This window comes from Gadus morhua, chromosome 5 (assembly GCF_902167405.1).
Source record: "Gadus morhua chromosome 5, gadMor3.0, whole genome shotgun sequence".
Lineage (NCBI taxonomy): Eukaryota > Metazoa > Chordata > Actinopteri > Gadiformes > Gadidae > Gadus > Gadus morhua.
Genome location: NC_044052.1, coordinates 5765281 through 5791116, shown reverse-complemented (window position 1 = coordinate 5791116; position 25836 = coordinate 5765281). Strand labels below are relative to the sequence as shown.

At 44.7% G+C, this 25836-nt stretch overlaps 4 protein-coding genes across 8 annotated transcripts in view; 2 read left to right on the top strand and 2 right to left on the bottom strand.

Annotated features, from left to right (window-relative positions):
- Window positions 1-17167, bottom strand: part of LOC115544432 (CAP-Gly domain-containing linker protein 4) — a 33081-nt gene extending 15914 nt beyond the window's left edge. Inside the window, exons 1-9 of one of the 3 annotated variants that reach the window (XM_030357383.1) lie at window positions 17052-17167; window positions 14453-14614; window positions 13579-13718; window positions 12399-12492; window positions 11779-11940; window positions 10130-10248; window positions 4072-4317; window positions 2372-2507; window positions 2075-2206 (exon numbers count right to left, since the gene is read on the bottom strand). In XM_030357383.1, coding sequence (XP_030213243.1) covers window positions 2075-2206; window positions 2372-2507; window positions 4072-4317; window positions 10130-10248; window positions 11779-11940; window positions 12399-12492; window positions 13579-13718; window positions 14453-14600 — 1177 coding nt within the window. In that variant the 5' untranslated portion in view covers window positions 14601-14614; window positions 17052-17167. Of the gene's footprint in view, window positions 1-2074; window positions 2207-2371; window positions 2508-4071; window positions 4318-10129; window positions 10249-11778; window positions 11941-12398; window positions 12493-13578; window positions 13719-14452; window positions 14615-15517; window positions 15840-17051 lie in introns of those variants that run through there. The other 2 variants (XM_030357382.1, XM_030357381.1) reach the window with 2 other exon arrangements.
- A 272-nt stretch (window positions 17168-17439) lies between these two features.
- On the top strand, window positions 17440-19435 carry cimip5 (ciliary microtubule inner protein 5). Of its 3 annotated transcripts, none has more exons than XM_030357386.1 (4): window positions 17441-17544; window positions 17670-17850; window positions 18108-18147; window positions 19105-19435. In XM_030357386.1, the coding sequence occupies exons 2-4, from the start codon at window positions 17831-17833 to the stop codon at window positions 19297-19299; spliced, it is 255 nt and encodes an 84-aa protein (XP_030213246.1). In that variant the 5' UTR covers window positions 17441-17544; window positions 17670-17830; the 3' UTR covers window positions 19300-19435. The 3 variants fall into 3 exon arrangements, with proteins under 3 accessions (XP_030213244.1, XP_030213246.1, XP_030213245.1); XM_030357385.1 differs by having other exon boundaries at window positions 17441-17548; XM_030357384.1 differs by having other exon boundaries at window positions 17440-17850.
- Window positions 19436-19971: 536 nt separating this feature from the next.
- slc66a3 (solute carrier family 66 member 3) lies at window positions 19972-24050 on the top strand. Its single transcript, XM_030357380.1, has 7 exons — window positions 19972-20275; window positions 21329-21411; window positions 21748-21817; window positions 22004-22061; window positions 22466-22586; window positions 23210-23251; window positions 23557-24050. The coding sequence occupies exons 1-7, from the start codon at window positions 20130-20132 to the stop codon at window positions 23670-23672; spliced, it is 636 nt and encodes a 211-aa protein (XP_030213240.1). The 5' UTR covers window positions 19972-20129; the 3' UTR covers window positions 23673-24050.
- An 86-nt stretch (window positions 24051-24136) lies between these two features.
- rock2a (rho-associated, coiled-coil containing protein kinase 2a) overlaps window positions 24137-25836 on the bottom strand; it is a 36855-nt gene continuing 35155 nt past the window's right edge. The window contains exon 32 of the mRNA XM_030357378.1: window positions 24137-25747. Coding sequence (XP_030213238.1) covers window positions 25744-25747 — 4 coding nt within the window. The 3' untranslated portion in view covers window positions 24137-25743. The remainder of the gene's footprint in view (window positions 25748-25836) is intronic.

The window sequence follows — 25836 nt, the reverse complement described above, 5'->3', positions numbered from 1 at the left end:
TAAGTGGCAAGATGGGGGGGAAGGAGGGGTGTCTGAAATAGTATTCCAACTGAGTGGTAATGTAGTATGGTAAGAATGGGGCCCAGTGCCCACTGTCACCTTTTTTTTTCTGTCATTTCCCGTAAATTACCCCAAGAATAGTGAGGGAATCCAGAAGTGCACACTGCCATTTCTATTAGTGCTTGCAAGGGTGGCTGGTGTCCCAGACAGCCGAAAGTCGATCTCTACAAAGTCTCATTTAAATCCCTTGGGAGACATTTTGGAAAGGATTTGGTTTTGCGGGGTAAGGGCAGTGTAATTCGTTGTAATGTTTTCTTAATGCTCACATCCCCAAGGAAATGACCAGAAGCGACAATGAACTCCAGTGAGCAGCAGATAGACTCTTGGCCCTGAGTGCAGTAGACTCCCACTCTGGTAGGGCAACACATTAAAAAACCAGTTGATGAGCCACCCTGTTGCTACTACACAGCACATACCACCGTGCTCGAGCGAGATTTCTCACATTTGCGGAGCACGCTGTTGTTCTTCTAGAAATTGTGAGTTTGGTAGGGAAGGCCGGATGCATGCAGTTGCGGTTTGTTTACTGGCTTTCCGTCCCGCTGTTGGCTCACCAAAGCTCTTTACGGCAAAGGTGAAAAGTCTCGGTCCATTGTACTGATGTGTTCCAGCGACCACAGCGAGGGGACGGATCGTGACTTGTTTTTAATACAAAGGTCTACTGGCTGCAGAGAAGCCCTTTAAACCGCATTGGCGAGTGAGACAATACTCAGAGAAACGTTGTGGGCTCGGCGGAAACGTCCGTAATACCAATAGAATTATGCATGCTTAGTCCTGAGTTATTTCCCTTGCACTCAACGACATTTGGGAAGGATTTGGCCATTTTAATGGAATTACTGTCACCATTAAATGGTAATGGCGATGCTTGCAGGAGTGAGGGCAGTGTTGTTTGGGCGTTTTCCAAGATGTGTGGTATCTAATAACACATTATTGTATTGTGATTCCGTGAATCCAGCGCTTGGGGGACAGTGGGATGCGATAAACCCTAACTAAGGGAAAATAACCTTCCCAAAACAAACCCTTATTGGCCCTGCCTCAAAACCAATCCCGGCACCGGTAAATACAGTATCTTACACGATTCTTGTTGAAGGCAATAAGTTTGAATTAGTGTTGTGCTTGTCCCCTTTACATACACCTTTTGTCCCAACTACACGTTTATGAGCTCAGAAAGCACTGTTGTTAAGCCATAGTCTACAACAAATGCTGTTTCCTCTATTTGCTGTGTGATGCAAGTTAGTTATAAAATGTAGGAAGCAACTTTTGTTCATATTATTGGGAGATTTTAAAACAGTAAACCTTTTGCCAGACACTATAATGTCATCTTTCTCAGTACAGCGAGGGTATAGAGGGTATAGAGGGAAAATAATCGATCTGGCAAAAATAAATATGGCTTCGTTTACAAAAGTACCGTGATTAAGACACAGAATCTGCCCAGTAGAGAGACTTTAGAAAGCTGAAGTTATACAAACAACGTTTTTTTAAGAGATCCCATCTTTTCCAACGCATAATGTTGTTGTGAAATCAATTGGCAATTAAAATGAATACCAAATTAATAAATCCATCCATTTGCGTTTGCAGTCAACTGTAACTATAGTATCCAATTAGGTTTCTAAATTAGTTATTTTAAAGAGAAAACATCCAGGCAACAGCCCATTCCGTGGACTTTAATTGTGTTATTTATTCTTTCACTTTTGGATGAAACATTTGGAAAAAAATATACGTAATATAATTAGTCCAGTTATAAGTGTTCAGTATTTATGTCAGCTCTTCAAGAATTTAATCAAATAACACACAAATTATTCCTCAATTAGTTGATGACCACGTCATGGGTCGACAAATCACAGCCCTGACTCCAAAAAAGTACTAAACTTCCTCGGGGCCTAGGTGGATTTCAGTGGACCGATGCGAACCACAACATTAGGAATCCAGTGAACACTAGTTGTGTACAGAGTGCTTCATAATCCACTCAGGTGTGTGTATGACTGTCATGGCTTGCGTTGCGCTTCCTGTTCCATACCTGTGTTGACCTTGGAGGTGACCCGGGAGAGGTCAAGGCGTCGCGGGGGTCGCGGGGGAAGAGTTGCCCTGGGGGTGTGGCTCTGGCGTCGCTCTGAGCGCTTGCTGATCTTAGACAGGGGAGCGAAAATACCTGAAACAAGAAGCTACAGAAATTAAAAGGAGAAAATGGAGATAAAGCAGTTAGAGCTACGGCAGCTTAAACATAAACAGGGCAGGCGAAGAACGGAACGGAGGGGCTGTTCCGGAACTCTCTGGGGGATGGGGGGGGGGGGGGGGGGGAGGGGTTGCAGCGTACCGTGTTTGTTCTGACATGTGAAGTACTGCACGCCCGCCACCGAGCCGTCGTTCTTTCCCTCCGCCAGCTCCAGCTCCACCCCGGCCCACAGGCCTCCCGAGAACTCGGTGCTGCCGCAGAACCGCAAGGTGCCCACCTGACGCGCCCGCACACACACACACACACACACACACACACACACACACACACACACACACACACACACACACACACACACACACACACACACACACACACACACACACACACACACACAGGGGTGATGGCGGAGGTCAATCATTCATTGTTAAACACTTTCTCACCATTCCAAAGTCGACCAATAGCATGGTAATCAGGGGACTGCGATGGGCGCACAGAGGGTCCAACACGCGGTGCCTGAGCGCCTTCCATTACACGTGTTTGAGTATTTCCTTGAGTCCCAGTCGTGCAGGCATCAGATCTCAATTGAATGCGTGTTGGGAATAATCGCAATAGGGGCCCACCCACTCCCCACACCCACTGCCTCCCCATCAGCATCTCAACCATGTTCAGCGTCCATGTTTAGAAGAGCAACAGCCGACAGACATAATTAAAAGGAGAATAGTTATCAGAGTGTGGGCCTGCACCAGAGAGCACAGGAGAGATAATAAGGTTTTGATTATCCAATCTGCAGAATTCGCCACCCGCCTATTTCACTCCCAGTGTGGCATAAGAATTCATTAAGGTCTTATTCTCTCAGAGGCAACAACCAAACTAGCACAGAGTAGGTATTTTGTTTATCTGTCCATTACTACATATAGCTGCCTGCGTGTGTGTGCGTGTGTATAAGCGCGATGGTTTGTGTGTGTTTTTTTGTGTGAGTGGTTGTCAGCAGAACAAGAGCACATTGCAGTGTATGAGTCATGAATGCCACCATGTGGATCTGCCATGCACATTCGATTAGCATACCGCCGCGGCTACGTCAATAGAGGTTAGCTTGACACGCTACATGTTTTCACATTGCCCATTATTCCCCTTCTACAAGTACTGTTGATGCAACAAAACGCAATCGCAGATGGTCACAGCAGATTTGGGGAGCGATCCGTTACTGTATGAAAGAGGCCTAAAATGATAATACTGGGGACAGTATAATGGCGTATATATATCAAGGCTTGACAGTAACAGATTTGAGCCGCTATCGACCATTCTCAGCGGTCTGCCGATTGAGACGGATTGCGACAATAAGGTAAGTAATTACTTTCTCATACATGGCACATATTTTCATTAGAAACGACTCAAAACACGTCGCTGACCAAGTTGCCAGCCTGACAACAAAGCCGGATAATCATCCTGGATTTCTACATTGTTTCACTTCATAATTCAATCTGTTATGCCCGAGATGTTCTGGTCATTTCTATTGCTGAAATGAGGGAGATATTTCTGGATTCTTCTCCAAACAGCTTCAATAGCAGTATCCAGAGACGAAAAAAAAAAAAAAAAACTTTGAAGCCGACTTAAAACAAAAATTGTTTTTATGCAGCTCACTATGGCCACAAGGGTTCAACCAGCGTATTTTACGAGCCGTTAATTGGCAAGAAAAATCCTGCCGCGTCGAGCACCCCTCAAGCATCACAAACCAGGCCCTGAGTAACAGAACCTTATTTAAAACAGAAGAGGCCGGGACTCAGGGAGACGGAAACCAGGCAACAGACCATCAGCTCGGTCCACACCGCAGGGCCCACCTTCTGCCCGGCGATCACCACGCGGTCCCCCAGGCGGATCCCCAGGGTGCCGAGCTGGGCGCGGGCCCTGTCCGAGAGGGCCGGCGGCGGGGAGGGCGGGCCGAGGTGCACGGGGGAGCAGATGCGAGGCAGCGTCTCCCTCAGGAGGGCGTGGAGCTCCTTGGCCACGCCTGCTGCGTCTGCCATCTCCAGGGGCATGTTGAGGGGGTCCGGCACCACGTCCGCCGGGCGCTGGCCCCTCTCGTTCTAACGGGGAGAGGGGGAGAGGGAGGGAGGGGGAGGGGGGGGGGGGGGGGAGAGAGGGATTGTTAATATCATACGTGTGTCTCTGGTGACTCGCTAATAAAAACAGCTGGAACTACACGAGGGCGGTGATGGGGCATATTCAAACCAAAGTGAGAGGGGAGTGCATAATGGTATTCATCTAAGAACCGCCGGCCACCACTCCGCTGAACTTATTAAAACTATGCATAACCCTGTTCACATACTGCCTGGCATCCTAGCTCTCCTCCAGCTTTAATGTAAAAAGAACGAAGGTCTTTGTAAAAGCTGAATGAGTTACTAAGACTACACGCAGGACATGCTTGCCAGGTGTAAACCCGATGAGATGGCGAGTTAAGAGAGGAGAAGGAGGGTGGAGAGAGGGGGGGAGGCACAGAGTATTTACTTTGGTTCTTTGTGTGCTAAGAACATATATTTTTGTCAAAAGGACTACATAAGAATATATAATGTGGGGGGGCTATTATATTTTAAATGGCAAAGAATATGTCCTTCTTGCCAAACTGTTCACACCCACATGTGCACGCACACACACACACACACACACACACACACACACACACACACACACACACACACACACACACACACACACACACACACAGATGTCTTATGGTATGGAGGAGGTGCTGTCAAGTGAGAGTTGAGAAGGAGTTTGAGAATCAGGCAGAAGATGAGATGCAGAGGCGTGACAGGAGAAAGAGAGAGTCAGCAGTAGAGGCAGATTTAGAGGGATACAGAGAGCTAGCAGGAGAGAGAGAGATACAGAGAGCAGGAGAGAGATGCAGACACTGGCCAGGGGAAAATGTGAGACAGAGGGAGGTGGGGGGAGAGACAGAGGGATAGAGAGAGGGAGCAGGAGAAACAGCGAGACAGGGAGAGAGAGATACAGAAATCGAGCAGGAGAAAGAGTGAGACAAAGAGAGAGCTAGGCATAGAGGGAGAGTCATAAGGAGAGAGATAGGGAGACAGAGGGAGACATAAGGAGAGCAAGAACGATTGCCGATGGAATTTCATCCTACCATCATCCCTCTTTAGCCCCTAGTAGGTCAAAATGAATACAGAAGAATTAAAGGTAAAGAGTAAATGAAGAAAGAACTGCAGCGGTCTTCATGAAAGGAGTACTTCACTGTCATCTCAATCCAATTACACCACGCCTGTGGTTTTCTGAAAACCTTGGGCCAATGAGTATGCCTTTGTTTCCATTGTGTCTTTTCATAAAATGTTTGCATGTGAAACTTCTGAACTCTTCAATGAACACTTTTCAAGTCCAACGTAGATCCTGTAATTGAAGTGCACCCAGCATTGGAAGAACGAGTCTCAAGCCAATGTCCATATATGGCTCAATGTTGCATCAAAGCCCTGAGAGGCAGGATTCACTGAGTCTTCCAACAAAAGTAAAATATTTGGCTGAAAAGAATACTGAATAAAAAAAGGTCTCTGTGTGTTCCCTAAGCCGTTCCTATAATTAAAGTAACAGCCAAAAAAATAAGACAAACATTTTCTTGAATAAATTGACAAAATTCAAGATCTCATATTTCCTACAATATGCAACCAACTATACAAACTGCAGAATGCAGATTTGTATACTGTAAAAATGTAAAAAAATAAAAAGAAGTGAAACAACTTTTCTCAACACAGTGGGTTGCTAGCCCAGCTGGCAAGGTACACAGTCATTTAACAGGCTATTAATTAGCTACAGCTAATTAGCTTGACTGAAATTTAGAAAGTTGCTTTTATTTTAGCAGTACTGTACATACATTTTTCATTGGAATCCAAATTACCAAATGCCCATCTTACGAAACATCTTATCCCTTCCGTGCTCGTCTTGGTGTTATATAACCACATTTTGCACTAAAAAGGATAGACCATTATAAGATCAAAACCCAGGCCAAGCATGACCTTTACTTTGAAGCCGGAGAGAGATCCCAAATTGAAATTCCTGTCTCTCGGGACAAGTATTATACTTTTCATTTTTGCCAACCATAAGCATTTTTTTTACAAGCAAGAAATTTGGTATTGTGGGGTGAAAAGCGTAACTCCGGAGCAGTTTATAGGCCTTTAAAGAGGAAACGGTCCCTGCCACACTTTATAAAGTTGCAAACTTGCAGATGGTATATTTAAGGTATGGGAGGAAAGGCGGGCCGTGTGATTGAGTGGTCACCGGTGACAAAGGCACAATTCTGGTCGTAGCAAGGCTCGTTATTTCAGCCACCTGTTTTCCCCGTCTCTCTCGTCTTCGTCTGCTTGCTGGAGGCAGTGAAACATTGGTTTTGCATTAAAAACATCAGAAAACAAGATCACAACCAGGATTCACCCTTTTCATTACAGGACGTGTCATGAAGATTGATCCGTGTAGTTGTTCCCACAGCATAATCATTTTATTAGCGTCTTGCGTTTTGAGGTCATCTGTCTGACTGTGGTTTATGCCCCTATCCAAATCATACTGACGCATAAGCTAATGCACACACACCCCCGTTCATAAAACCACTGTCCGGGGAGAGTGCTTAGTAAACGCGAGCGCACAATGAGATACAGTTGACTCGAAGGTCACGGAGGCTCCACAGTCATCATTGAGTGCGCCAGCAAAAACAACCGAAAGAACGGCCTGCTCCTTGCCACGGAGCCGGGTGCGCCTCGCCGTCGACGGCGGTACAGCGAATGTGTCGGGAGCACATTCTCAGCGTGATCGTTGGCAGAGCGATAAACCAAACTGTCACAAATCCCCGGGATCACCCTGGCTTATGCTGGTGGCACGGAATCAATACAAACCCGGGGAACTAACCAGATGGAACTTTCTCTTTTTTTCCCCCCCCCTCTTTATTTGCCCTTCTCAACAGTGATGAGGGCTGACAGTGATGAGGAACAAACATGCATCTCCCCGACGACGAGTATCCAAATACAGGGTGCAGAGAACAGCATGTCACTTCCATGTAAACCCGATCGACATGGGGCCCACGCCTCGGCCACGTCTCTGCACACATCAGTGCAGCGAGAGGGGCGGCGGAGGAGGCAGACACCCCCCCCCGCGCCATCCCAGACTCTCAGCTGAGGATGAATCGGCGCACGCTGGATGGTGCTTTAGTGACCTCCAGTGGAGGGGAATCGCATTCGGCACACAGCACGTTACTCAGCAATCGAATGGAGATGGCTTTTTGGCAAAGCCATCAAAGCCGTAAAAATAAAATAAAAACTGACGACCACAAACAATGAATGTTTTGACTGTTTTGTCGGGAATGATGGATTGTAGCTACGTTGGATCATCAGAAAAGGAAGTTTAGTTTCCCTGACTGGAATTGACAGCCATGTTCTCCGTGTATTGGTTGCAACCAGGGATGTGTTGTACCTTGTATTGAAGGCAAATGTCAATCCTGAAGTGGAGATTCACAGCGACGCTGTCAGACGAGCCTTTGGAAATTTGAAGCGGTAAAGCACAAAGCCTTCCTCTGTGCGTGAGCCCTCACCGAAAGGGCACGTCTGGGGCATTTGTATTCAAAACAGTGTTTTATAATGCCGTCTACCAACTCTGAACACCCTATGCGGCCTTGCAAATTCCCCAAAAAGGTATATGTTTTGCAAATGAAACACACAGTAAAAAAGGGCACATTCTGAATATGTGAATTTAAGCCCTGGGTGTGAAGTTGAACAACCGCAGTATTGTTTTTGTTTTTGTGTGGGTTGCAATCACAAAATGCCCCAGTCAAATCAATACAATTTCATCACATGCCCATTTTCCTTTTAATGTTGTATATAAAAGGATGAGGGAGGGCCACGCAGGGAATGCCTGGGGAATTTTTATTAGGGGAGGTAAGATGTGGCTATCCAAATGGAACTGGAGCGGATTTAATGGGGGGGGCCATAGATGGGGCTATCTAACTGTTAGAGTTTAGAAATAAAAACAAAAGATTTAACAAGCCTCAGAAAATACACATCTTGAGAGGAGTGAGGTGACATGGGCTATCAAGGGAGGATTTTGATGTTAAGACATTAAAAAGCCATATGTCTGGTTAAAAAAAAAGCAAACAGGAGACAGGAGCTTGCCAAGTAGTAACTCTGGTGCGAATATTCACCTCTGTACGGATCCACCACAGCAACCGCCTATCCATGATAGGGAAGTATCTCAATAAACCCTATTCCCCCCCCCCCACCCCGCCTGGCTAGTTTGATATGGACCGGGGAATGTTCTGGAAGTCTTCAGATCCTACGGGAACATTCTCTCAACTACTTAAGGAGTAAAAACCAGCGGAATAATCTCAAGCCACTCAACCGTGTCAAGTTTTTTCATAGACAAATTGCAGCAATTTAATGGCGCCAACTTTGCTCGGACTACTATTTGCATGTTCCGTATTTTTTCTTTCCATTTTCTTAGTGACAGGTTCATAAGTTACGGGAGCAGATAGCTGCGGTCGTATCGTCTGCTGTTCAGGCCGTGCGCGGGGGCACCTCGATCACTGGCTGTCAAGACGACAGCATGCCCTTGCAGTGGGGAGCGATACGGAAACTTCACCCTTTCTAAAAGTTCACTTTTACGTATCCCACATAGGCCTTTCGTATATAAACAGGACAATTGATTTTATCGTTCATCAAACTCTTTTGCATGGATGGTTTTGCATGGGGGATAGATAAAGACAAAATACATCAATCTCCCCCTTGTTGTGCTGACAGAGAGTGTGAAGTCTCCACAGATACCATGGAATGACTACCAGAGCCGGGGCTGTGGTAATGACGGAGGCGTCTGAGCGTCTGATAAGGACTCTATATGGGGTCGGAATTTGAGTTTATGAGCCCAAGAGTGATTTGTTTTAATGATGGCAATTCTGCAGGAGCAGCAGAAACTAAGAAGCATTTTACGAAGCTTCAATGAACGCATCAAGAGTCGATTTCTACTAATACACATAAATGGATTATATCATTATAATTGCTTACCGTTATCAAAATCTGACTTCGTACTGGCAAACTTTAGTTTGATTAACACGGGCTATACCGCAAATAGGCCACCAGTCGTTAATCCAACATGATGTCATTAGAAATCTTGTTAATATGAAGTCTTGTTAAAGTCTTGTTAATATGCAGTATATGTGGCCCACAATGTCAGAATACAGCTTCTAGCAGACAAGCTCATGTGTTACCACCACGGGGAGGTACCAAGCCGTTGAACTGCGAAAATAGCAAAACAAAAATCATTGGCATCGACAGGAAAGTAACAAGTTCCCCTCTTGTGGTTTTGTCCTCAAAGCTCTCCCCTTTTGTAATTATGGGCTTGGAACTGCATCACAGATTTGATTGCTGCCAAGTCCAGAGCAAGTTCCAAGACCTCGAGAGGCCAATGGACTGTGGATATTTCTTCTTTCCACTTTGCTCGGAGTGTGGGCGAGAAGAGCGATCTGTAATACATGCGGTGGACTCCCTGACTGACAAAATTGACAAATAACAACCCGGGGACAAACAATCTGCGAGAGGGTCGATGGAGAATTTAATTATAGTTAAGGGGTTTTCTCTGTGTGGGTTGACAGCAGGCCATGGCTTTAAATTTAGTTTGAAGAGTGTAACCAGACTGAAATCTAATTCATATATTTTCTCTGCTTGCGTACGTGCGTGTGTGGGTTGTTTAAGTGACTACGTGTGTATGTGTGTGTGTGTGTGTGTGTGTGTGTGTGTGTGTGTGTGTGTGTGTGTGTGTGTGTGTGTGTGTGTGTGTGTGTGTGTGTGTGTGTGTGTGTGTGTGTGTGTGTGTGCGTGCTCACGTGCGTGTGCGTGTGTGCGAGCGTGCATGTCATACTTTGAAAGCAGGGTTTGCTCCCAAGTCCAAGAGGCATCTAACAGCCGAGGTGCATAGATTGGATGCAGCGATATGTAGAGCCGTCCCAAAGTCAAAGTCACTGCAAGTCGCGTCCACGTCTATAGATATAGAAAGAAAGAAACATTAGATAAGCATGAGATAGGAATACGTTCTATGGTTTTATCAAACACTGTAACCAGAGAGACTGTTGATCTGATCTTGAATACATTGCACTTTCTATTTTACTCATTTCTTTGCATATGTTTTCTTTTACTTATATATCATTTTATTTTATTGTATGACAATGTTTACACGTGAAGCACTTTGAGTCTGCCTTGTGTATGAAAAGTGCTATACAAATAAAGTTGCCTTGCCTTGCCTACTTCCACACCTTTTGGTGGACACATGGTCACAGTGCACTGCACAATGGGAATCTGTTTGGCTTCCACTTTGCTACGTCACCTGACTTGGACCTGGTCGCAACACATCCTAAGATGGGATTTTCAAACCCTGCAGCAAATTGGCATCACACACAAAGAGTAAATCTTCTTCCACAAAAACACAAAACCCTCCTTATGCACAACGTCTCTGTGCCATCCTGCTTGATGATATGCAGCCGTACAGCTCACCCGAGTCCCCCCCCCCCCCCCCTCTGACAGACAGCCACCGAAACCTGCCGCGTTATCCCACTTCCCCCTCTCCTGCTTATCCTGCACCTCACCCCGGAAAGTCAGCACAGGGAATCAACTTTGCATAAAGCGCTTAAAACTTATCGCTGTATATCAGCCTCATACTACGTGTGACCGAGAAAGGATGAGCTCTCAATCATCTCCCCGCCCCCCCCCCCCCCCCCCAATCCCCCACCGGTCACACCTATTTAACGCACGTGTCACCGATTTCTACCTCATTTCCATGAGTCTCAATTATACCCAACACCCCCGTCCCCCCAAACGCACCTCGGGGAAGAAGTGGCGCCTGACGCCTGAGCATGTCGCTAAGTGAACCGCGGACAGTGGCAGGTGGCTGCAGAGAATCTTAAAGCCACGAGTCAATCACCGAGCGACGTCCATGAGAGCTGCGCTCATTCCCCTCCTACAGGTGACGTTAGAGAAGATACAAAAAAAAAACACCCAGCGCTTTGGAACGGGAGGTTCACCGTGCACTGCGTGCACGCCAGTGTTGACGGATCGCTGACGTGGACCTAACTCAACCGTGGGCTGCTACACGTCTCTCCACGCTAATCGCACTCCATTAGCAGACTCTACGCTGCACATTTGCCCCGGCTGTTGCTGTCAGCCGTCAGGCTGACGGATTGTATTAAGGTGTTAAACTGTTGAATGTAAAGCTGAATTTACATATCAAAGGTAGGATTTTTTTTCCTCTAAACGTGTTGTTAAAATCATCAGGCAAATACAATTTATCATTGTAACAATAATAATGAGAACACATTTCATCATTAATAAGATAATATAAGAAAGTAAAGTAAATCTCCCAATTAGTATAAAAACCCTTGTTGTTATTATATTTGAGTCACTGGTGCTTGACGGTTGGAGAACAGAAGCTCTTCAGTCCCATGCTGGCACCACCAGACACAACCCCCCCCAGCCTCCCCAGCCTCCCCCGTCTCCCCAGGCTCCCCAGGCTCCTACCCCCGGGCTGGGAGGCCTGCAGCACCACCCTGATGAGCTGTGGCACGTCGAAGTAAGCGGCGTAGTGCAGGGCCCGCATGTTGGTCCAGCGCGAGCGGAGGTTTGGTTGGCCGCCCAGGGCCAGCAGATGGCGGGCGAAGCTGGCGGCCGTGTCTGCGTCGCCTGGAGGAGGATTAGGACGTGTGTGAGTGATGGGGAGGGTGGGGTGGGGTAGGGCGGGGGAGATGGACAGATGTGCATCTGCTTTGACCCATCTAGTGATTGGATTCTTTTTTGTTCCCTTCCATCTCTCTAGCTCTCTGCCATGCTAGAGTGAATGCTGAGCTCGGACACATAACCCAAACAGAGGTATCACTTTCATGATAGGTTTTTACTATTATACCGTAGCCCTGTTCTGGGGTTCAGATGTCATTGCCTTCAAATAACACACAAAGGGGTAACAACTCTCAAACATACTAATATTTCAATAATTATTAAGTAATGCATATAAATGCACCGAAATGCACATGAAAATGGAACATGAACTTTCAATAAAGTTTAAATACAAACAACTAAACATCAAAAGTCCTTTGACGTGAGGTCAAACCCGTGCATGTACAACAGCCTATCGGCCTACCTACCGATGCCCGGGGCTCCGGCCTTGCAGCAGTAGTGCAACAGACTCATATCGGTCAGGCCGTCGCGGTCGTTCACTCCGCAGCCTCGCTTCAGAATCTGTGGTTCCGCAACGCATGCAAAGCGAAGAACGGGGGATAAAAGGACATGGTTTAGTTCCCCCCAGAAGGGAAGACGTTGGGTAAAGTCTGAAGGAGACAGGTGCTTTGTTTGACTGCAGCATTTCACTGCAATGCAGATGCCGGCCCTAAACAGTGTGCTGGGTTGAAACGCATTAAACTTTACTTTTAACACCGCCAGTGTCGGGACAAACTTTGGCTGTTATGTTCTGGTAGTAGGGCATGACTTATTCGTCGAACTTACTTGGTACCATAAATAATAGAGCAACATGCCTTGTAGCACTGTGTGTTGAAATTGATTCATATAATGAAGTTGGACTTTTAGTTGTACTATATTTCTGAACATCCCATGACGCAGATAAAGCCTTAAGCCTGCACAGGTGTATTGTTTACTAGTCTGCGATGCTGTTGGTGAGCTCCTATGTTCTTTTATGACTTGGGAGTGGAGGACTAGAAATAAGCATTGTGCCCTATAGTGCCATGGGACACAAATGCCCCTTTCCCACCGACAGTACCGAACTCGCCTCGACTCGAACCCGCCTTTTTTTGCGTTTTCATCGGCAAAACGTGGTACCTGGTACTTTTTGGTCTCACCTCCGTCGAAATTCCAAGAGAGCTGATCGGATACTTTTGTGTGACGTAAACAGGCTGCTGGTGTCGCCACCGGACGAATAATGATGAGAGCGACGTCGGAGCCTGACATCTAGCATCTTTAAATACTAGCATCTGCGTTCAGTCAAAAATAGTGATTGATTATTGAATATGGCAGTATCAGCGTGCAAGAACACGCCGTGGACCGTGACAGAGGTGCAGACGCTCCTGTGCCTAACCCTGCCTGTTGATGTGTCGCGTGGTCGCGTATGTGTCGCAGTTTCGCTCATGCGTGCTATGACGACCCGCCCCCGTTGAAGAGGTGCTTTCTAGATGGAAACACGACTTGATTGGAACCAAACCAAGTGGTGCCACGCTAAGGCGCGGCGAGTTGAGCTGGTACTGTCGGTGGGAAAGGGGCAAAAGACAGGAGCGTTCGGGAGCAGGAATGTATGCACGGGGTGGCGGTGTTCACCTCACTGCCGATGAGGTCGACGTTCTTCTGGACTTGGGGTACCCATTGTCGGAGGACTGCAAAGAGTTCCGGTACGGTCGTGTTGGGGTCCAGCAGAATCTCCCTGCACTGATGGTCGCTGGGGTCGAAGAAGGAGAACTCTGAGAGGGGGAGAGAGAGGGAGACAGCAGGGATTGGGTTGGTGCAGCACGTCCCGGTGTGGCTGTGGGGGGGGGGACATCTCCTGGCTTCCAATTGTTTCTAAACATGTGGTTTTTATGACCGTTTAAAGGCTGAGCCTATTAAATGTAGTAGGATTTCCAGCCTCTATACGTCCTCTCACAACAACCTATACTGAAACATTTATTTTGTGTCCGTTGTTATGAATCCAAAGGTTTTATTGGATGCAGTATTAGGGGGTTGGCAGGGCGCCAGTGAATAACAATGAAACTATTGCTCTCATTTTTAGAGGCGGGGGGGAAACTGCATTTTGTGGGCAATAAATGGACAATGGATAAATGTAATGATCTCATCACTCATAGATATTTTTTTTTGGAGATGATCAAAAGGGTTCGACCCTTGCAAAGTCATTTTACCCCTAATGATGCACCATGTAAAACCGATCGTACGTTTGAGAAACTCTCTCCCTAAGTGCTTGGACTCAAACTACACTCAGGCAGATGAGCTGTGGCCCCACCAAAGCAGCGCCCAGCGCAAGAGAACACCCCACAGGGTGTCATTCATCATACACGCCAATATATGCAGCGTGTGTGTGTGCGTGTGTGTATATGTGTGTGTGAGTCTGTGCGTTGTGTGTGTGTGTGCGTTATGTGTATGTGTGTGACTGTGTGTGTGTGTGTACGTGTCAGCGTGTGTGCGTGTCAAGGAGACTCACCACAGTCGCTGGGCATGGGTGCGGAGGCCACCTGGTGGATGACGGCCTGTTGCGGGCCACTGTTCTGCAGATGGGCAGACAGGCGTGCGTGATGGCCAAGGACAGAGTCCCGTCCTTCCAGAGGCTCGGGGACATCCTCCTTAGTCATCTCCCCCTGGGGGCCTGAGGCCGCGCAGGGAGAGGGGAAAAAAAACATGAATTAATGGTATCAGAACAGCTGGGCTATTTTGAGAGGGGAAAAAGTAGGTCTTAATCCCAGCGAAAGACACCGGCAGCACTGCGTAATGCGGCGGCACAGCCACGGAGCTGGAGGCTTTCAGGTGCCCTGCCGCCGTATGTGAGCCCTGTCTCTGAAGACCACCATTACTTGAGATATAGTGCTAGGAGATCACGAGAATCATGTTAGATAATTATATTTCGTTGGGTCTTTTTGTGGTCATATTGACAGAAATTGTAGGGAAATAGAAGGCCATGGTATTGATTCGGAAATTAAACCTGGACCTAGATTAAGACAGAGCTTTACTTCAGAGAAGACCATGGCATAGCACATTTGTCCCGTTTCAATGTATGGTAGCTAGCATTCATTTGGTGAAGCAGCTACATGACGTTATGAGTACCGTCACCTTTCAAGTTGTTAACAATGAGAGGGAACTAATTATGTTTGCTAGGAACATGCTAGGGCATTCTATAGCCTTCCTTATTATCTTCCATGCCTTATTGAAACACAGTCCATTCACATGTGCACAGTATACAAACTACAGCAAACATTGTAAAGCTTTTCAAAAAATAACTTCACAAGAGGTATATTGGTGACAATCCGATGTAAAACAACAGCAAACATGATATATATATGAGAGAGAGAGAGAGAGAGAGAGAGAGAGAGAGAGAGAGAGAGAGAGAGAGAGAGAGAGAGAGAGAGAGAGAGAGAGAGAGAGAGAGAGAGAGAGAGAGAGAGAGAGAGAGAGAGAGAGAGAGAGAGAGAGAGAGAGAGAGAGAGAGAATAGCAACCACACAGTCTGATCCTATCACCACCTAGCCCTTGCAGCTTCTCAGTCAGTCACTCACTCACTGTTGGACTCTCCATAAGCCTCGTCCTGGTTCATCTCCACAAGTCCCCCAAGTCCAGCTAAGACTAAAAACAACCCTGCTAGGACCAGAGACTGGGTGACTACTGGCCACAGACAGGTCAGCCCTTTCCAATCCCTATACCCCACACATACACACAGCAGCCTGTCTCTGTGTGGGCTCTGAGATGATCTTCTGGCTCCAAAGTTTAGTGGCTATTTACAGCCTGCGGTCTCTGAAAGAGGGTATTTGAGCTTCTGACACCAGTCGGCTACAATGTCACTCTTGATTGCCAAATATGTTTGCTGCCGTCCACTCACCCACCCGACACCAGTTAAAGTCTGCTTGGCCACAACAAGGCTCGCTATGCAGAGAATGTTGCTGTGGGGTGAGAGTGTACACAAACATTGTGCAACGGTGGCAGCAAGGTGGAATAGCACGCATGGGAGGCTTTGCAGGGTTGTGAATGCAGTGTCATCATTAAAGTGACATCTTAACTTCGGCTGTCTGGACAAGAAACCGAATCCCTGACTTATGGGCTCAATTTCCCCACGCCCACCATCTGCTCTGGCTCTCTTAATGTGTAAGGAAAAGGCATATTCAGCCCTCAGTGGATAAAACGGTGCCTGAACACCTTGCCCCTGCTCTTGGATGGGGAAAGTAAGTTCATGGAATCCTATGCCTCTCTAATAAGGTCACTGACCAGCTTTGACAAGACTATACCAAGATAAAAGATGGAAGAGTATTGTCCTAGTATCAATAAGCACCTTCTTGTTTGTCTGCCCAGAATTTCCACAATCATCCCGTTCACTAACCATAACCTGACTATTCCAATTAGGAGGCATCAATACATTGATGGATTAGTTTGAGTGGCCATATCCAATGACAACATGTCACTGCAGTTCTGATTATTTGCAGTGACATTTCATATGCCTATGTAGTCATAAAAAATAATGTCGGGGTCAATTAGACATATATCTATGTCAAAGGCGGGACTTCTAAGCCAGTGTTCCTCGATAGAGCTACCTTGTTTTGATGGAGCCAAACATTGACCAGTTGCTTGCAAGAACAGCTAACAGACTCCCCCTCTCCCCCACCATAAAGCATCTTATTCTCAGAATGCCAAAAGATGAATGGAATGTTTAATCAAACCCAATCATGAATAATGAGCGGTAACGTTAAGTGTGTTGCTGGGTTCTGCTTAGACAGACGAGCTGATAGTAGCTTTAGGAGTAACATCTAGGCTGGTGGGTTGTCTACATTGGTACATAGTATTGTATTCACTTTATTGGTGACTGGTCGAATAGGGCTTCAAGCACCAAGAAATGTCTCAACGTCAGGTTGTTTAGAACTTAATTCAATCGTAATACGTATGGTATAAATTAGCAGGAGGAAGCTAGCAGATCTACGTGGTAAGCCTGCATATGATGGGCCAAGCCTACTGTTCTGCAGTCAAAGCCTCCAACGATGTGCTTTACAAACACTCCTTATGTCATATACATTGTTAAATACGAATAACAAAATGTGTCATTACCTCGACCTCTCTATTCCTTCCAAAACACTTCAATCATGAAGTAATTTGCCGGGAAAATACCATCGCAGCTGTCAAGTTTGTTGTTGTCGTGACGTATAGCAACTTCCGGTTTGAAACGTTATTATCAAAACAAAAGTATAAAAAGTGTTTTGGGCTTCAAAATAAAAGGTACAGATATTAATTGCGATTGGAATAAAAATGAGCAGATGGACCGCGATTGTGTTGCATTCAACAACAACAACTATCCGATCCTCAAGCTAATAAAAATATATCATTTGCTTTAAAATACAAGTCTTCTTTAACAGAAGGCAAATGCAAAAGCTATAAAACGGTGGAGGGAAAAAGTCAATGAATGGCACTTAAAAAAACAAGGGTCATTGAGCTTCCTTCGTCACAGCTCTGTTTCCAGGGGAGATCTAAACAAAACAGGAACAAAAAAACAGTGCATGTGGACAAGCAGTGATTTCAGAGGCGGATTTCACTTGCTGAAGTAGTAGGTGATAATTAACGTAGGCATTCTACGGTCAGAAATATTACGCGTTACCATTTGCATATTGTACAAAAAAATGGAACTTAACGATTTGCGACGTGTGTCTTCTGTTGGTTACCGGTTACCAGATCGACCAATTGGGGGCATTCCCAATGCTACCAAACATTTAGGTTTGGTGCGCAAAGCACCGAAAAACAACAGTAAAGAAGATGGCCCTTCAGTGGAACATCCATCCAAAAGTGACCCTCTTATACAAGACCAAATATGGCGAGAATGCGTGCAATCGGAAATGAGTGCAGTCCGTAAATGGTAAATAGGAGTGTTTGAGACTATTAAGAATCAAGTGTGGTCGCTATGCTGTAATAATTGTATAATTATTATGTTGGACTATACGACATTTCATGTTCAAACTGCACCTTAATTGCTCATTTGCACTTCTGTTTAGTTATCCGACTACATTTCGTTGTCTCTGTACTGGTAGGCCTACTCCGTAGGCCTACTCTGCACAATGACAATAAAATTGAATCTAATTTAATCTTATCTATAATTTTTGTTGTTATTCGCAGGGAGAAGAATTGGAGCTTTCTCAAGAACTATGATCAATTGGTAAGGGTTAAGAGGCATGTTTCAATATAAATATTGTCTATGGGCCAGGGTCTATGACAGGGCTATTCAACCTCCTTAACAAGTGGGCCGAAAAGGAAAACCACTGGGGGTTCAGGGGCCACACCGAGTAAAACTATGTGAATGAATTGCTACAAATAAATCGTACTTAATGTAGTGTTAACTTAATATATATAGTGCTACTACATGGAATAAACTTGTCAGACGCATTCCTTCCTTCTTCACTTTTAATCGTATCATTATAAAAGATTTTGTTCTCACATATTTTGCACACGTATTTAGAATTCAACAATGTTGTTTGAATCATCACAAAACAGAACTACTGTACATATGAGACATTTTGAGCCAGTGAGTCAGTGAGAAAGATTGCACTGCCTTGTTTGCCTAGTTTGGCTCATCCTGAGACACTCATGCAGCTTCTCATAGGTCATGGAGCAACGTGCCCTTGTTCTGATGGCATTCATATGAGAAAAGCTAGACTCACACATATCAGTTGAGCCAAACTTTGTCAGAATAAGTGATGCCAGTTCCTGATTGTGGGGTACTGATACTGGCTAGTATCACCGGCTACACACAGAAACCTGATTTGCATGCAACTATGTTTCTCCTTTATTTTATTTATTTTTTGCATGCAACCTCTTGCGGGCCAGAAAAAAACTAAGAGGGGCCGCATTTGGCCCACGGGCCGCTAGTTGAATAGGCCTGGTCTATGATATGCAATATGAATTATAGAAATGAAGGAACTCCTGTAGCCTACATCCAATAGACATGCCATGACTTCAGTGATTACCATAGAACTAGTAATATAGAAATATAGATCTAGATTGACCTATTGTTGAGCAGTCAGTCAGTCTGTGTCACTCTCATTTCCTATCTTTCCTATCCCTTATCTAATCAAGGATCTGACCAATCTCTCCCCGGTTCTCCCCCATGTTTCAGGGGCGGCCGAGGGTAGAGGAGCCTGTCCCCATTAATATGTCTCCGTTCTCGGACAAAGTCCCCCACACCACCAACCGGATGCTGGGCAGCAGGATTGACACCCCGCTGGGCCGGGAGGTGATGAGGCTGGACAGACTGATGCTCCTGAGCTGCAGCCGTCGGTCCAAACCAGACCCGGAGTTTCTGCCCAGTTAGCTATACATTTAACGTTGTTCACATTAAATAAACAGCGCTGTATCACATCAAAATATAACGCTGAATTATTTCATTGCTGCAGCCTATTTTTGAATATGTAAGAAAGAATCTCAATAAACTTGAATATTGTGGAGAAGTTGTTTTATTTCCATCATTCAATTTAAAAGTAAGACTCATATTATATCGATTGCACCCAAAGTGAAATATTTCAGGTCTTTATTTGTTTTGATCTTGATGATGGCTTATAGCTCATGAAAACCCCAAATTCCTCCCAAAATCTCAGAAAATTTTAAAATGTTAAAAGACCAGTAAAACCACTCTCATCTTCCTCTTGACAATACCCCATACATTATCTATGGGGTTCTTCAGGTCAGCCAAGTTTGCTGGCCAATCAAGCACACTAATCCCTTGGTCATTAAACGAGGTATTGGTACTTTTGGCAGTGTGGGCAGGTGCCAAGTCCTTAACAAATAAATGCTGGAAATATCTCAGTTGGGGTGTAATGAATCGACATAATATATGAGATCCACTTTTAAAATGGAATTATTGAAATGAACTTTTCTACAATATTATAACTTATTGAATCCAGCAGATGGTGCCAGAATTCCAATAGAAAACCAGGGCTGCAGCAAAACTTCCACGGTCTGACAGTGGATGTGTGCGGAAGTGAATTTGAATTACTGTTTTAGCAAGCAATAGAGCGCTAGAGCCGGGGGCACCGCAGCAACATCTGGGCGCGTCGCCTCTCCGCATCGACGCATTGAGTCCGTCTTCTGATCAACATCTACTTCACTTTTGTGTCGGGTTCTGTCCGCCTACGTCCGTGCACAATGGAATCGCATGAATTACTGCACATTGCCAACTTCACCACGTTATTCGTCTGTATGGTGCTGAAATTCCCGCAGATTTTCCTATTGATGCGGGCCAAATCAACCAAAGGAGTCAGCCTCAACAGCCTTCTCCTCGAGTTGATAGGGTAAACGTGTGATTGTATCTGATCAAACTACGTAATTCTTTGTCTTTTTGTTGTTATGATGTGCACAACGTAATGAAGGTAATGTTTTAGCGTTGATTCCCATGAAGTTATCCCACAACGGTGGTACTTGGAGGGAGGGCAGGGATGGACCGAGGGACACTTTCTCAAAGATCACCAATGGTGGTTTATTTACCCTATGAATTTAAAAAAGACATTTGCTTTGCCAAGACCTAGGAACACGCGTTTGGGTTATGCAAGAAACAGGAAGCTGCATTTAAAAAAAAAAACTTGATATGTTTTCCTGCAGGCATCTGTGCTTAGCTGGCTGTGCGGCCATTGCTTGTCGATTGTGGTCCGAGCAGTTTACAACTCGTGGAATTCTGTTTTCACCGTCCCTCCATCAATTAACCCGTGTGTCGGTTCTGGTTGACAATGTGAACAATGTGTCCATCCATAAGGTTTCACTTTCACTCAGGGGGTAGTTTGTCCCTTTCTTGAAGAGTGCGATGTTGGAGTAGTCAATTTCAAAATATTGAAGCGAGCTGAGTCTTATAGGCGGCTTTGTGCCTACATAATTGACCAGTGTCTTGTCTCCTCTTTGTGCCTGGCAGCAGCCTCTTCTATGTTGGTGAGCCATGACCTACTAAAAGTGACCAGGGCGCATGCTCGAATGGATTACAGCCTACATAACAGTTGTTTGCCTTGTGAAGCATTGTGCATATGTCTCCACGTTTTTTAATTTATTTGAATGTGAAGGACATTTAGGAGGAAAACAATTTACTCAAGGTCCAACTATCTGCATGGTAACCAGTTTCTCTAACCAAAGAACCTGATTTGCATGTGTGTTGTCTTTGTCAATCATGTTTCTTAGTCTACTCATTCCCAATTTGTGATTCAGTTGAACCCCAATGGACCATAAATGCAATTCATAATCCACCTCACTTGCATTGCGGGCATGGCAGTTTAAACTTATGTTGCTTCTTTTCGTTAGCACACCTTTGTCCCACACCATATCTCATTTTAATCAGTAACGTGTCTCTACTCATCATACAGGTACCTTGTTTTCGTCGCGTACCAGATGTACTACGATTACCCACCACCAACGTATCTCGAATACCCGATCCTCATTGCCCAAGGTGAGTTCAAATGTATTAGTTTCAGGCATTTACATATCAATTATGATAATTTGATCGTCGTCAAGCCTAGTCTTGTCTTGAACTTCAATTTTGAACTTCTAGAAATTTAATAAGTTAGTAACAGATAGGTACTTAAGTCATCCCCAAGGGGAAAGTCACGGATGAGGAATCCTGTTCTAGCCTGGCTTTTTGTGTCTTTGTAAATGTTTTAATTTGCTTGTCCACATAGTTTACTTAGTTTAAATGTAAACCCCTATGCTTTACATTCTGATCCTGCATTACTGTTTACTGTGCTAGGGTGGCCTTAACACCTCATCGTCTCTCCCAATCCTCTAGATGCCATGCTCCTTCTGTTGATTCTTCACTACAACGGCGATCTGCGACAGAGTTTTGGCTATGCATTCGTGTATCCTTTCACATTTTATTTTAAATTTGACTACGTCACCACAAACATAAATAACACATTACACGCACACATTAGGGACTGTGTATTCTGTGGGAAAGAAGTCAATGCCTGCAGATGAGTTGGATATGAATGTTGTTCTTCGTGTGACGGCACGTATCTGGTACCTTACCTTAACGTGCTGCTCAGGTTCATCGTGGGCTGGAAGCTCATCACTGTGCAGAAGTGGATCATAGACTTAGCCATGGTAAGAATCGAATTGTGGCTTCAGGCCCTCGATGTAATGCATACATTTTCTCCATTCTTTTTTTAAATATCCACTATTAAAAAAACAAAAATTTCAACTAATCTGTTAAACAAAATGTGTTTGACTATGTTAATCAATTAATATTGTAAGGCCGCACAGATACCTCGGCATATGGGGTGGCGTTCAGTACACCTGATATATTCTTACGACATTTCCTTGTGTTTCTAAGTTGTGAAAGGGCAAGAAATGCAAGAAATTTCCAGTCCAATTTTTTTTATTTGGACTATAGTGTTATATCAGCATTCATTTTGAAATGCATGTTTCTCATTAGATTGTTCCCCACTGACTGACAGCTTATAACAACTTGGTCCAACAAACTCACAAGCTCTGTGTCTGTCTGTCAGAGTCTGTGCACATTCATCAGTGCAGGCAGTAAGTTTGCCCAGCTGCAGTGCTTATGGAGAACTAAGGACTCCAACCAGGTCAGCGCCCTGTCTTGGTCCCTGGCCATCTACACAACTCTGAGTGAGTGTTCTTGCAATACAACACAACACAACTCAACCCAAACCAAGCGTGCCAGTTGATGAGTCACATGTACATGCATTGCTGCAGTTACCATGCATTGTACTGTTGAGAAAAGATAAACAAATGATATCAGTATGGGAAGTTTTAGTGAACCCAGAAGACAGGGTTATGGTTTTATCGAGACCGCCATTGTCCTTATTTGTATTGATTAATTGAGCCGTTTGTGTGTTAATAAAGGTTGCCCTTATGGGGTTAACAGCAAGTCAACTCAAATTACACACTGTAGACGTTTTGTAATAAAGTATTAGTTAAAATAGTTCTCTTGCTTTCAATTAATCTTGTTTTTGTTTTGTTTTATTTTGTTGTTACTTGAATAATTATCTATATTTATATTTCGTTCTTTTTTTTTTTTTTTTTCAAAGCACTTTGAATAACCACTGTGTCTGATACTGTGCTGTAGAAATACATTTGACTTTGACTTTACTAGTCCCAAGAATGGAGGGAATACATGATTGTGAGATGCTTTATTGCTACGTATAGACGTACTAACAAAATCAATCTCTCACACATTTCAACAAGTATTTGATCATATTTTAACATGAAATGGTTGCGTCTTGTTTCAGCGAGGATCTACACCACTGTCATGACCACTGGGGATACGCAGGGTAAGATCTGCTTGAATAGTACACATCTGTGAGAACTATCATTCAAAAAGATTAGTATCACCACTAAAAACAGTTGCTATAATAGATATGCTTTTCCATTGCTGAGGTTGAGACTTGTGTGTACAATATTCAAACATAACATAATGAGTCCCGAAAGTATTGACGCCGAAACAATTCTAGGCCACTTTCGCCCCCTCTATCGATCTTTTACTGCAGTTCTAACTTAAGCCACTAGAAGCCGCTAATGGGAAAGCACAGTGCAGGTTTCACTATGTATGACGCCCTTATTGAACCTTTTGTTACAGTGTTGGTGCGCTTCGTGGTCATGGGGCTGCTGAATATATGGGTGCTGGCCACGGTGCTCCACTACAGGAAAAAGGACGGCAGTAATAGTAGCAGCAGCACTAAGAAGGAAGACTAGGGGGGGGTGGGGGTATACTTTTAAGTATCAACTTAAAAGTATCAACTTTTGAAGTTGATACTTCCCTGAAGCCGACCAGGTTGTCCATGCCTGAGACCTGTATTGTATCCTTGTCTTCCACTGTTACCAAAACGACTGGTGGAACATGAATGTATCCTACAATACAAACATTTCTCTCTTTAGTATTTCGTAGTACAAGTATTATATCCACACACGGAACCTTCAAACAAGAGATTTGAGAAATGCAATATTAAGAGGTGCTGTGACCAAATATTACATCTTCAGGTGATGCAGATGTACTGTATTTTTGAGCCATGTTTTTATTCCATAAATGATATTTCAATAAAACAGACCAACAATAAACCAGACTAGAATATTGATATTTAATGTTGCCTTTCGGCTTGTTTGGTGTTCACTGGTGTACATTATTTTTACTTGAACCACACAATAATTCCAGACAGAAGTCACATCCATGTCTTTATTGATAAAGTGGTTATTTATGTGGAGAAGTTCGGTAGCAAACATGCAATCTGGATGTAAACGCCCTTAAATACAAAGTGGACAAGCCAGTATAAATAATATACAATGTGCGTTTTATGTCACGTAAAATATATATATATACTGTGTATATTTATATGTATAAAACATGCTGCTTGGTTAAGGAGGAGCACTTCACACAAAAAAACACAAGTTGCTCTCCCCCTACTAGGTGAGCCACACACACACACACCAAAACGTGTCCACACTAAAGAGTTTGGTTACTTTTAATACAAAAATATCAGGACAAACGTTTATTTTTTTTTAGGAAAAAAAATATACTATTGAAATCTATAGTGCTGTTCGGTTCATACGATTTTGTGGCGTTATCTTGTTCCAGGGAATCAAAATAGAAAGGGGAAAAAAAAAAAATTGGTTCATTTCATTTCAGAAAGCTGGAATGTAGAGGGCTGCACTTAGATGAGGAGAAACTGAGAAACCATTCAAGTAGATTATGATTAAGGTAGAGTCCTATGCTGTGCACAATGTGCACATTGAAAACTACTTAAAAAAAAAAGCCAGGCAACGATCATTAGGAATTAGGAACATCCAAAATGACCTCTTTTACCTTTCGTGTGGGGCGGTCCGTGAGGTGAAGTTCATGGAATCGTGTTAATTCAAGCCGCCCCCTTGGCTGTGGTTTGTAGCGTAGGCACACACACACACACACACACACACACACACACACACACACGCACACACACGCCCACCCGATGAGCCGGCTACCGTAAAGAAGCGGTGGGCGTCACATGTGAAACTGCTCCTTTGATACCTCCTTAATGTTCGTCGGCCCCTTGCCGTTGAGGCGAGTGCCTTCTCCACGACGCCGTCGCTCAAACCCACGGCAGGGGAAGAAGCACGAAGAACTTTGCAGGTGGAAGGTATATAAGGGTTTGTACACATGTATACAACAGCACGGTTGAAGAAATCCAGCTTTTCTTTTTTTTTTACTTAATCATAAGTCATGTGATTCTTTTTTGCCCTTTTACTGTAGTGTTCACCATGGGACCCATTAAACAATGGAAAAAAAACAACAACAGTTTTTCTTTTTGTTGGTCATGCGTCCGAGTTCAGCCATTGCAATTGTAATCCTTGCATGGACGTGGTGGTGCTGTGTTGAGGTAAGCCAAGGCCTATCAGCACCCTTCTTCAAGGAACACTCCTACCCTCCGACCCCACCCCAACCCCAGCAATAGCCTCCTCTCCCCCAGAACTGGCCATCAGTCAAGACCCAGGGATCCCTTCTGGAAGTGTGTAGAAAACTAAATAAAACAAATAAAACAAAGCTTTCAGAGTTCCCCGAGCGAGACTCCCGAAATGGTCCTGATGGAGGAGAGTGACGGTTGTGTTCCCCGCATCGCCGCGGCGACCAGGAAAGAACTTCATCTAGGGATAGACAGTGAGGGATACCTTTGGCAGGTTGGTCGGGGTTCAGATCAGCGCGTGACGTGAACGTGGGGACGCTGAATCGGTCCCGAGGGAGAGTAGGGTGGGGGGTGGGGGGGAAACTGCACCCACATTTCCATCAACGAGGTTAACTGGAAAGAAGAGAAAGCAAGATAAAGTGAGCGACGGTAAATGAAAGTACCATGACAGGCAGGATCACAATAGGGCAGAATAAGTCAGT

What these genes read in the sequence shown, in the direction of transcription:
- cimip5 (XM_030357384.1), top strand. Translation starts at nt 17,618, where the DNA reads ATGGAACTTAACGATTTGCGACGTGTGTCTTCTGTTGGTTACCGGTTA. An exon ending in ATGAGTGCAGTCCGTAAATG is followed by an intron (nt 17,851 to 18,107) that starts GTAAATAGGAGT and finishes TGTTATTCGCAG; the next exon opens with GGAGAAGAATTGGAGCTTTC. An exon ending in TCAAGAACTATGATCAATTG is followed by an intron (nt 18,148 to 19,104) that starts GTAAGGGTTAAG and finishes CCCATGTTTCAG; the next exon opens with GGGCGGCCGAGGGTAGAGGA.
- slc66a3 (XM_030357380.1), top strand. Translation starts at nt 20,130, where the DNA reads ATGGAATCGCATGAATTACTGCACATTGCCAACTTCACCACGTTATTC. An exon ending in CCCGATCCTCATTGCCCAAG is followed by an intron (nt 21,412 to 21,747) that starts GTGAGTTCAAAT and finishes CCAATCCTCTAG; the next exon opens with ATGCCATGCTCCTTCTGTTG. An exon ending in GGCCATCTACACAACTCTGA is followed by an intron (nt 22,587 to 23,209) that starts GTGAGTGTTCTT and finishes GTCTTGTTTCAG; the next exon opens with CGAGGATCTACACCACTGTC.